This window comes from Lepisma saccharinum, unplaced genomic scaffold, assembly GCF_977018435.1.
Source record: "Lepisma saccharinum unplaced genomic scaffold, izLepSacc3.1 HAP1_SCAFFOLD_317, whole genome shotgun sequence".
NCBI lineage: Eukaryota > Metazoa > Arthropoda > Insecta > Zygentoma > Lepismatidae > Lepisma > Lepisma saccharinum.
This window is the reverse complement of record NW_028143049.1, coordinates 203,724-215,963: the sequence shown is the minus strand read 5'-3', so window position 1 is coordinate 215,963 and position 12,240 is coordinate 203,724. Positions and strand designations below refer to the sequence as shown.

The 12,240-nt window shown below is 38.3% G+C and overlaps 1 protein-coding gene across 1 annotated transcript in view; it reads right to left on the bottom strand.

The window, feature by feature from the left end:
• Positions 1-6,172: 6,172 nt before the first annotated feature.
• The window catches only part of LOC145982678 (calpain-5-like), a 150,989-nt gene continuing 144,921 nt past the window's right edge, over positions 6,173-12,240 (bottom strand). Inside the window, exons 13-14 of the mRNA XM_083116048.1 lie at positions 11,442-11,578; positions 6,173-8,014 (exon numbers count right to left, since the gene is read on the bottom strand). Coding sequence (XP_082972174.1) covers positions 7,829-8,014; positions 11,442-11,578 — 323 coding nt within the window. The 3' untranslated portion in view covers positions 6,173-7,828. The remainder of the gene's footprint in view (positions 8,015-11,441; positions 11,579-12,240) is intronic.

Sequence of the window (12,240 nt, the reverse complement as noted above, 5' to 3'; positions counted from 1 at the left end):
GGTTAGGGCTTGGTGCAGGCGTAGGTTGTAGTTTTGGCGGGATGAGGGGGATGAGTTGAGGCGCTAGCCTCTGAGGGCAAGGGAGAATGGGATGGCTTTTTTGGTGTGGTAGGGGTGTGAGCTGGAGTAGTGGAGATACTGGAGGTGTTTGGTCGGTTTAATATGTATGGAAGTTTCCAAGTGGTCTCCCGAAATGTGGATGTCCACATCTAGGAAGGTCACTTGGTCTTTTGAATGGAACCAGGTGAATTTGAGGGTGGTGAAGTCGTTAAGTTGGTTTAGGAATGTCGTGAGGGAGGGTTCGCCATGTGTCCAGGAGAAAAATGTCATCTATGAATCTGAGCCAGAGGAGTGGTTTCAGTTGCTGGGAGTCAAGGAATTCTTGTTCCAGCCTGCCCATGAACAGTTTGGCATAAGAGGGGGCCATGCGGGTACCCATGGCTGTGCCACGTATTTGCAGGTAATGTTGATCACCAAAGCAGAAGTTGTTGCAGGTAAGTACAAGGTTGGCTAGTTGTATCAGGAAGTGAGTACTGGGATTGTGGGGTTTAGGTCAGCAGTTAAGGAATGATTCTGTGGCATGGAGGCCATGGGCATGGGGAATATTAATGTAGAGGGATGTGACATCAACAGTTGTGATGATGGTGTTAGGTGGTAGGGGTGGTAAGTTTTGGATGATGTTAAGGAAGTGGTTGGTGTCACGGAGGTAGGAGGGCAGGACTTGGATGAGGGGTTAGAGGTGAGAGTCTAGAAAGGCTGAAATGCGTTCAGTGGGTGAATTGTAGCTGGACACAATGGGTCTCCCGGGGTTGTTCGGTTTGTGAATTTTCGGGAGGAGGTAGAAAGTGGGGGTGCGGGGGTTGTCAGGTATGAGTGAGGAGATGGTGGAATTGGATAGGCCTTCAGGGGGTCCTCGGGAGAGGACAAAATCCCGAATTTTGTCAAGGTGTGTGGTAGATGAATCAACCGTGGTGGGCTTGTAGGTTGATGAATCAGAGTTGACGGGAGGCTTCCGCCACGTAGTCAGAGGAGTTCATGACTACTGTGGTGGACCCTTTATCGGCGTGGAGGATTTTGATGTCCGGGTTGTTGCGGAGGGACCGGAGGGCTTGGTGCTGGGCTGGGGTTAGATTGTGGTGGGAAGAGGAGTTTTGGAGGTATGTACTGTCAGAAACATTGTTGACAACAGAGGTGATGTATCTTTCAAGAGGGTGGATCATGGGGGGAGGGGGAGAATTGGAGGAAACTGGGATGTATGTCTGAGGGATTGGCATTGGAAGGGGGATTCTTGGCCCAAAAATACGTCCACCTAAGTCTGCGGGCGAAGGTTTGTATGTCAAATAGTAGCCGGAAATTGTTAGGGGTGGCGGCTGGGGAGAAGGTAAGACCTTTGGAAAGAACGTCAATTTCGGTGGTTGTCAGGTTGCGGTTGGAAAGGTTCAAGACGGAGGTGCAGTCAGTGGGTGGTGGGGGGTGAGGAATGTGAGTGTGCTGGGGGCATCTTTTGTCCGAGGACTGGTGCTCTTCTGTGGTGTGGGGGGAGGGGGGGCATGGTTAGAGATGGTAGGTTGGGGTGGAGTGGGTAGAGGTAAGGGTGGATCTGGAAGTAAGGGACATGCAGTTTTGTGGTGGTGTTGTGGTGGGAGGGGGAGGGTGCATCCTGCATTCAGGGCTTGTCGGCAGAGAATGGAAAGTTTTTGCAGGTGTTTCTGGTTGAGGTTGTGGGCTATGGACTGGGAAAGGTTCCAGAGTGTGTTGATTTGGTTGTTGTTGTTGCCTGGGGTCAGTAGGAGGATTTTGGTGAGGGACTGGATGGAAATCGAGAGTTCTCGAGTCCGGTGGAGCTGTGGTCTGTACATGGTTAGGGTTAGTTCGGCAGCAAAAGTTCTCGCTAGGGGGCGAATATTGGGTTGAATATCGGGGGGGCATGGCTGAGAAAGGGAGTTTGGGCGTAAGGCTTTTGGGAGTTGGGCCTAATAAGAGGCATGAATGTAAGAAACGTGTATGACAAACAGATTTGGTGAAGGAAATAATGAGTGACCGGAGTCGGGAGAGTTGGCGTGAGTTGTACACAAAAGGGTTCATATCCAAAAAGGAACAAAAACACAGGAATAGGATCAGAAAAGGTGCCAGAAGGGCGGATAAACACTAATGATGAAGGAGACAGTAAACACTTACCACACGAAGAGAAATTATTCTATATTTTGCGATCTATGTCGCATTTTCAAGTTGAAGAAGAAAGATCGGCGTTACTAAGAGAAGAGGCACAGAATACTGACCGTAGCGTCTCTACGATCAGTGTTGCCAGAAACAGTTGATAGATGACGAGAAGTACTTTCACCAGTGTTTACTGTAAGGTGGGTGGGTAATTTTGGGGAGGAGAGGAAAGGGTTACTGGTTGGCTAGGTTGAGTCCGGGGGGTATAGTGGTGTGCATGCCTGTTATGTAGGCCCTTTCCCAGCGCCTGCGGAAAGATCGTGTCAGAGAGGGGGGGGGGGGGTAAAAGATGGATGATGGCAACAAGAAAGCAGTTATTGAAGGTGGTGTTATGGCTGTTGGTGTGGATGGCAACAGTGAAATCGGAGTTTTGGGTGGAGGAACGGTGATTATTAATCCTTAGGTTCAAGGGGGTGGAGGTTTCGCCTATGTAGAAGTTGCCGCAGATTTGACAGATGAGGGTGTAAATTAGGTTGGATGAGTGGCAGGTGCCCTTAGGGTGAGGGGTGAACTCGCCTGCCGCTGTGGGGATCAGGAGGGTGGGGGAGGTGATGAGATATATATATATATATATATATATTTAAGAAATCATAGCCCACAGTGAGATGATTTATCATGGAAAAATTCACAACTGCACAGCGAATCAAAATTGTGGAGTTTTATTTAGAAAATTCACGCACACAATAACAAACTTATTCCAAACAAATTATGAAATACCATTTCGTGACCTGATGGCTCCTGATTTCTTGTGGGGTTATTTGAAAGACAGGTGTATGTTAATAAGCCCCACACCATCCACAAACTGAAGTAGAATATCCATACAAAATTAGAGCACTACAGCCAGCGACACTAACAGCTGTCATGGAACATGCCAAGAAAGAAAACATCTTTGCGAGACCAACAACTCACGTCATTTAAAGGATGTGTTTTTCCATGCATAATGTAAAACATTTCCCAGCTTTTAACTTTGTTGTAACAAAAAATGGATAAAACTACTTAACAAACAAAAAGGTTATTAGCTGTTCAAACCCCATTGTGACTTATGGGCCACCCTTTACATATCAAAATCAATGAAGCTGGAGTCAGATAAATTCTCCAAAACACTGGAATATATTGAACATTCAGTATAACAAATACATCTTTGTAATATGATCTGGAGTGTAAGTGAATGCCTAGAAAATCATGATGATTCCTTATATATCATGCATATTCATCAACTTCTCTAATCCTCATTTTATGGTAACAGCCCACAAGGGGCCACAGTACACTCAAAAGTTCAGAGAGACTTCAGTAATAACCATTATGTTTAAAACCTTTCACATTAAATCACAATTTTACACAAAAATATTCAAGCTGAACCAGAAAATTCCCCATATTACATCAAGGCACATGAAAAGAAATCATGAAGATGAAAACTAGATGTGAACTATTGAGTAGTCTATATATCTTCAAGACTTTTCTTTCCAACTCCAACATGTCTTAACCAGTTAACATTGTCTTAATTTCTCATTGCAGACAAATGTGAATTATACACCTACTTTCAACTTAAGAACACAAGGCACTTTGTAAAGGCAAATACCACCAATGGGACCAAGTTATTATTTACAAAGTAGTGTTTGTTTTGAAACAACATTTATAAACTAAGAAGAAAGAGCCCTTGACTTAAATTATACCTTACAAATTACAAAAATATTTAATTCTTTAAGATTGCTTAAAGCTTGGTATGCATGATACATCATTTCCTCGAACTTCTCGCAGAGTGGAAGGCACAGTGTTTAACAGCGATACTAGCAGCCAGTCACTCGATCACTAGCATCATTTAACCCAAGGATTATTGCTAACATATTGCTAACAATATCCATTTTTACTCAGACCTGAAACCATCAGGTTATCAATATTCTCTTGCTTTTTCATGTAACTATGTAACAGGCTGTCGACAAGTTTGTAAAAACAAAATTACCAGACTTTTCCAGGTTTACCAGCCCAGGGAAAAAAGTTTCCAGACCAAGTCATTAGCGCAATTCATGTATTTAAACATGACTGTAAGAAGGTCACATTTTAGCTAAACACAACACTTGGAATTCCATTTAACCAAGCTTTTAGAATATTCACTTCACATGCTAAAAGTAATGGCAAGAAGGGAAACTGAATAGAAATAGACTTTCGAAAGAGGCATAAGTGGTGAGCTTTTACTTAATACTTTCCCCATATTGACTAATGGCAAACAAAGAATTTAATCAAATATTATGGAATAAATAATACATAATTATAGTAAACTTTAGTAGCATATCTTTTAATCCTAATATCAACTAAACGCAATGCAAAAATTGCAATAAGAAAGTGATATATGCCAATAGTCGCATACTGTAGTAGATTTCTACTTGAAAATAGTGCAAAACATGACCCCTTTTTCTGGAGCATTTAATATGCAATTTCTTCTCTAACTACCCATAATACTCCGTATAAGAAAATTAAGTATAGTTTGGCTGGAAAAAAATTAAAATTTCGTGTTTGTCAATTTTTTCTTTGTTCATGAATGTACTTTTTAGTGCACTACTCCAAAAAATGTTGATCTTTTCCAGAAACACAGTACATTTCCCTGAACTTGTAGATATACCATGTAACTCTCAGCCACTCTTGGGTGGGTGTGGGACCAGGGGAAATAAAGTGTGTGATGAATTCAAGAGGTCTGAGAAACTAGAGACCTCTGTTTCAATCCAAAGCATGTGTGTTCTAAATAGATACATAAGCAGTACTACACTGTTCCTCAATGCATTTTTATACAGAAAGTGTTGAAGTTATAGGCATAACTTTCCAGTTTTATTTACTTTCCCAGGTTTATTAAAAATTATAAGTTTTTGTTAACCTCCTGGGATCCAAGGTTCATTCACTGCCCAACTTCCCCACCCCCATAAGTTAGGCTCCAAGTTACACTGTTGGTTGAAGTTACCAGATATTTCTTGAAACCAAAAACTAAGAGGCAATAGCTAATTTTGTAATTGTTTTCTTTTATCAGTGTCCCAGTGTATCACTTTTCTGGCATATCATTTTCATTTAATTACAAATATCAAAGATTATTTACCTATCAATGTGACAATTTGTAACAAATGCCAATCCCTTTTTACACAACACACTGCAGTAAACATCTTTCATAGTAACATCAGTTTCTTTCAGTGAATCAACGAATAATCAACATGAAGCAAATTTCAGTGATATTGGGAGTATTTAGAATGTTACTGGCAGTGCTCAAAGTGAGGGGGTATGTGGGGGAATCCCCCAGCTAGCAAAATGTTTGCAAGCCCCCCTCTACCCCAGCTAAGGCTAGACCAATCACCTCCCAGCTAACATTTTCCACTTCAGGCACTGGTTACTGGTGTAATACTTGCTTAAAATATCATTTCAGTAATCTTAATAGTTTTTAGTATATAAAATTGTTCATCATCTTTAATTTTTATATAACTTATACTCCGAATGTTAGAATACTAAATTACAATATAACTATTTTTAATTTTTCAATTTGTGACTGACCTAATGTCCAGGGAACATTCTATTATACCGTTAATTCCCTTCTAGAGTAAGAACATATTTTAATTTGGATCATACGTAGGACCAGTGAAGTACTTGTACTGTTTTTGTTTTCTAATTTCTTGAAGTCACTGGTTGATCACATTATAAAATCTAAGTCTCTGAAAGCATCGTTAGTGATAGTTTTTCTTTCCTTAGGTACAAAGCAAAAGCCATGCGAGCATTTGTGTAACCAACAAAAAATATCTGTAAAATATGACTCCCAGTTCTCACTTCCCTCCTGACCTATGGCTATCTTTGATTTTTGGAAACTTACACAGAATGGGTAAATGTGGCAATTATGAACTAGTCAAATTGCACATAAGCAAAATCAATATTTCTTATAATAGTCTGAAACTTTTTACTCCATATTTATCTTAAATATGAAGGCACAATGCATGTACACTGATTTCTCAATAATTTCTAAATCTGTAGTTTCATTTACTAAGACAAAATTTCAATCAAATATATTTTACTTTATATCTCTTAAATGATTGCACTGTTCCTCATGCTATTGCACAATTTGAAGCGTATCTTCACTTCAGATAACTGGAAGTTTTGATTTATTATAATTATTTATTAGAGTGGAAGATAAGAGAAATGTACACAAGCAACTTCTGAGTAAGAATATCAATGCATTTTCATTGAAAAAGAATATAAAAATATTTAGTTTTTTTTTACAGTTCTGATAACTTCATTCATGAAAAATATATCACTTTGAAAACTGTCACACAGACAATCAAGAATCCTTGCTCATTAATTTTCCAGAGGCACAGCAATTTTACATTATACACACATTCTCTCAAACTGAATATAACGACACGTTAAATATTTCTATGCATTATAAATTTGTTAGCCATATGTCCCTTACAAATACAATTGAGGTTTTCCTCCATTTACATAACAGTATCATAGCAGGGACTACTAAAATAAAGGATTACAAATAATGAATTATAAATATTTTTAAAATAACTCTGCTGCAACTTTAATTGTCTCCTAAGTAGATATGAGACCAACATCTGTTTAAAGCTATAATTCAGGACAGTAAAAGTTTATGAATTCTACATTTCTTGTAAATCATTACATCTCTTACCATTAGTAAAACTTGCATAAAACATGTAAAATGAAAAATTTATGTATAAAAAGATTTCTTTAAAGCCACTAAGATATTCAAAATTAAAAATAAAAATGTCATGACCATTTGTGCTTTGATGAAGTCTACAATTAACATATATAAAGCTACTTCAGATATTCAGTGCATTCACGCCTACATTTTTTATATCAGGAGATTACTTTTCAATGATGAACACATTTGTTTTCAGTCATCTAATGTTCAGCTAGCATACAGTAATGAACATAACTGTAGCATTCCCTCAGAAACAAATTGTGGACAGTACAAAGGGAAAGCTTCAAAATATGCACAGACACAATCAGGAATGATATGACTAATAAAATGTTATTTACTTGGAGGTTGTGATGGTAAAGGAACTCTTGCATTTCATGGATAGGCAAACCATGAATGAAATAAACTTTGTTTATTTATAAAGGTTTGATTAGATAGGAAAAATTATCACAATCCCATGCTTGCGTTCATAAATCTAACTGTTCATGTTTCAAATTGTCATGGATTCAACAGCAAATCAGTATCTGCTTGATACATGCTTGTGCTCTGGAGTGAATGCACTAAGCCTACCCAATAAAAAAAGCTAATATGGCATCCTCTTTGACTAGAACTAACCAAATTGCAATAATAAGTACCTGTGCACTTTACACTTCTCTTTCATTAAAAAATACATCAACGTAAATGTATGAGGAAAATTGGAATGTGATAATCAAGATTATCACTTCATAGTATCCAAGAGATTCTTAGGACAGCACTAGGTTCTATTGGAACACTAGAGGTAACTATCATTAGTACTATAAGAATTTGTTCGTATTTATCACAGACCTTGTAGCAGATACTTATCACAACATTAAAATAGGATTAAAACAGACCACCCTTACATGTATCAAAATAGAAAGCATCTGAACGCAATTACATGTAATATCACACTGAAAACAGATCATCGTCGCTCATCACTTCCACTTCTATGACTCCCGCCATCCTCTCCTCTTTTTTGTCTCCTCTTCCAAAGAGCTCGGCGCGGATGAGCGTTGGTTCGTGATTGATTGGGGCAGGGAACTTGGCCTGGCCCAAGAATTTGTTTCGTAAAACAACATTTTTACTGAAGACCTGTGACAAAAGAAACATTTTACATGTGAAAACAAGAGATGTAATCTCAAAATATTAATTACAGAACAAATTTCAAAAGCTTTTAAATAGCGATGTGATGAAGAAAGAAATTTACTAATGCTGAGGTATTCGCCAACATCATTTTGAACCAATTCAGATTCAATGCTTAATTCCAGCACTTCAAAATGAATAAGCTTCAATCATGAGCAGTGGAGCACCCAGGATACTTTTTTTAGTAGTCAGTCCTCATTTTGCCATATTTTCCTGCCTTTGACATTCTTTTATCAGGAATACTGTGATGAAGGAAGGGGTTATGGCCCTCACTAACCCTCCCTTGGGCATGCCACTGCTCATGAGTTAAATCAATGGTGGTTCCACAATTTCATTATTAACCGAGCATCGTGAGGACAAGGCAAAAAACAGTGGCGATTGAACTCAATTCAATCTCATGCCATCCAACAAAAAGCTGCTTGGCAGGTCTTGACTCACAAAAGGGTTATTTCACAACCAAGTATATTTTAGGATTGTTTTAACATTCTATACACGAAAGGCGTAAAATGTGAGAGATTGGAAGTAGTTACAAGGAGAAAGAGCTTCAAACCCACATTTGTCAGGTCATTCCTGAAAAATATTGTACAACTTAATAATTTTTTGTGCTATTAGGAGTCCCAATTCATGCTAAATTTGACATTTTATTTTCTCCTTGAACAAGCTTTACACTTCATTACAAAGGCATAGAATGCAGTGAAAGCAAAACAATTTTCAGATTGTTTCAAAAAGGTAGGTTTGTGCAAGATGCTCCAGAAATTGTGGTTTGTGAATACGAAAATGACCGAGGGGGAAGACTTGAAACCAAAAGCTTGTGTGTCAAGTGAATGAGCAAGACACCTTTATCAGTTTTTACTAGATATCCAGACCATACATCAGATCATTAATGAAAACCAAGAAACCAATGAAGACGAAAACTTAAGCGATTTGGAAGAGGCTGAAATCCAGGCTGTACAATTTACTTATGTGGTGGAGGGGTTAGAGAATGTTATGTCATACTTAAGGCAGCATGAAGGAATGAAGAATTTGAATCCAACAAGTTGCTTCACTTATGAACGATGTTTATGAAGTATACAAAAAAGGCTCAACACAAACCAAAATCAGCAGCTACAAGGCAGAGTCAAATGAAAACCTTCATTTGTTTTTATTTCTTATCTAGTAGATTTCTGTATCTAGGATTGCACAAGTTTGCTGCTCTACATATACACATTTTCAACTTTGAGTTAGTGCCTGTATACTTTAAGAAGAATAAGTCTTTGGGGTCCACACTGAGGCTAATGTTGAACTTTCTCCTCCATTAGTAAACTTGCTGGTGTGGTAAGCATGTACAGGGATACTGAATTTTCATTTACCGAGAAATTTCTGTACGTTTTATGCTGAAACAATTCCTCTTAACTGGTGCATGCAAGTGTGTAGAGGAGGTACCATCTTTAAAATAACAAAAATGAAGTTTTGAAGCTCACTTGATTAGCGTTGCAGCCTTGAGGTCATTTTGTAAACAACAAATAGCTGTTGATACCTCATGTAAATTTGAGCTGCATACAATTTTTATTGGACTTTTAAGGTTTTCATTTCATTCTCCGAGTATATTCAACATGTGTGATGCTGTTTACAGTCCAGATGGAGAATAAACATAAAATCATTTTTATATTTTTGATATACAGCTTTTGAATATATTTTCTCGATCCTTCAGTTGTTCTCCCTAGACAGTGACCATGCAAAATAATGGAAGGGGTGAGAATTCTTTATTTTGGGGGGGGGGGAACATTGAACATACTTACATCTAAAAAAAATATGCTTATTTGGGCAAAAAGTTTTTCTAACTTGCTGGGGATGGATAGTCAACCGAAGGGCATGCCCCCCCCCCCCTTTTACCCCTTGATGACATCACTGTCTAGACCTTGTGATTTTGTGTAAATACATTAGTGATTTAAAACAGATTAATGGAATTCTGAAAACTTGGGTGGTAAATATGATACCTTTGTTTTGTGGACCTAGTTTTATAATTTTAACTAACTTTCAATAATATGTTCTCTCAGACATGTGTTTCTTTTCTTCTGTCCTCCACAAAAGTATAATAGACTTCACTGTGTTTTTATAAATAGCTTACCACAGTATATTTCTGAAACCTTTACTTAAAGCACAGCCTATTAAAGCCACCATACACATACATTAAGAGGTGAAGAAATCATTCACGTTTTTCCATTTCCTTTTCCAATTTTCTATGAGACTAGCATAATACAGTGTGTTTTGCTCTCAGCACCCCATTTTTGCTTATAAAAATAAAACTATTGGTCATAATGTAATGAAATTTGCTACAGACAAAGCTTGGTGTATGAGAAGCATGGTGATGTCATTGGAGATGGCGCCACAGTCTCTCTAGTCCTTTCATGGGCATGCATGTGCATCTGGACAATTCTGCAGTTAAATGCTCCAAAATGGAGTCCATAAAGGCATGCCAGCAACAATTTATTACACATTTTGGGGTTGCGAAACCACCTGCAGTCTTCAATTCAATGTTTGGTGAAGGAACATTGTTGGATGTGTATGAAGGAGTACATCAAAAACTGTCTGAAGCAATGGGGCACAAAGTGAAAAACAGATTGCTGGCCTCATCAAAGAAGCAGTTGCGTAGACTCTCGCAGGAAATGGGAGTTTCCACAGGCACATGTCAACGAGCCACCAAATAAGCAAAGCTGTAAGCATATTGTGTTACTGCTGTGCAACAATTGCAACCTCCCAACAAAGTGAAGAGAGTCATTAAGTGACCACTTCCAACCCTCGCTGTGACATCCCCAAGGCGTGTCCGTAGCAAATCTCATTACATTACGACCATTAGTTAGATTTTTTATAAGCAAAAATTAGGGGCTGAGAGCAAGCGAAACACCCTGCATCATATTGGTATATTCCTAGTACTAAGTATGTGACATTATGCTTAATGCCAATTTTGCAATAAATTAGCAAAAATAATGTAATAATAAATCTTATTTTAAAATCAACTTTTATTCTTCTGGTGGTGTTTTACTCTACTTTCTCTGAACTTTTTCAAGCACTACGAAGAGTACAGACTATCTATGTTAGGTTGTTTATGCTTATCTCAGTACCGTAAACATGGAAAAGTTCCGGGAAACAAGAACAAAACATTGCCAGAAGATTTCAAAAGAAGAGTGATTGTATTATTTTGTCAAGGAAGGGAAAATTAGCAGCTAGACTCCACGTGGAGTGGCTAGGATACTGTGCTATGTAGCTAGGGGTCCTAGGTTCAAATTCTGGGTCAAGCATTGTCATTTTATTGTGGTGGTTTCTTCATCATTTTGTGAATTCACAATTCTTCATCATCATCAAAAACACAAAAAGTTCAACGAATCAGTAGCATTACCTGAACAAGGATGGGTTTATTCAACTTCTTCCTGTAGAACACAAACGTTGCATTCCACACTGGGTCCAAACTGTTCTTCACTACGCTGGACTGGGCAGTCGCTCCTTCACACTTTACAATGCAAAATGGGTCGCATGCTGAAAACGAAATACAAGAGTTACTTTTCTTTGGGTGATCTTCACAGTGCTTTTGAAAACTAAAAACTAGGACTGGGACAATACGGATCCTCCCATATCAACAGTAAAAGTATCTGGAGTATAAAATAAAATGCACTTTTCTTTTCTGAGCCAAGTTTGTGAAAAAGGGGACCTCTTTGTTAAAATTAGAGCTAACAAGAGGATTTATGCAACCTGGAGCTGGACAGAAGTAAGGATTTTACAAGGGCAGTAATGGGAGGGTTATTTGTTAGGTAGGAAGTTGCTACTTAATATAACTGAACAAGAATATGTGCAGAAAGAAGAAAGGATGAATAACTTAGCTCTGAATAGTGAAAACTACAGTATGTTCAAGAGAACATTTGTTTTCTGAAGAAACACATCCGAATCTTACACATTTATTAATGATATTTGTCTTATACACTGAACAATCACTGCATTAGGAGCACCTGGCATGATATTTTGATTTTTCATGTTCACCCTGTTGGCCTCTCCTCTGTGCCCAAAAGGCAACAGGTGTCCATCCATTAAGGGTAAACATAGTGACGTAAGTAAAATCAACCATGGGCATATGGTTGGGAGCCTGGAAGTATGTTGCTAGTATCTCTAAAACAACCACTTGTTCACCGTTCCCATATCACGAT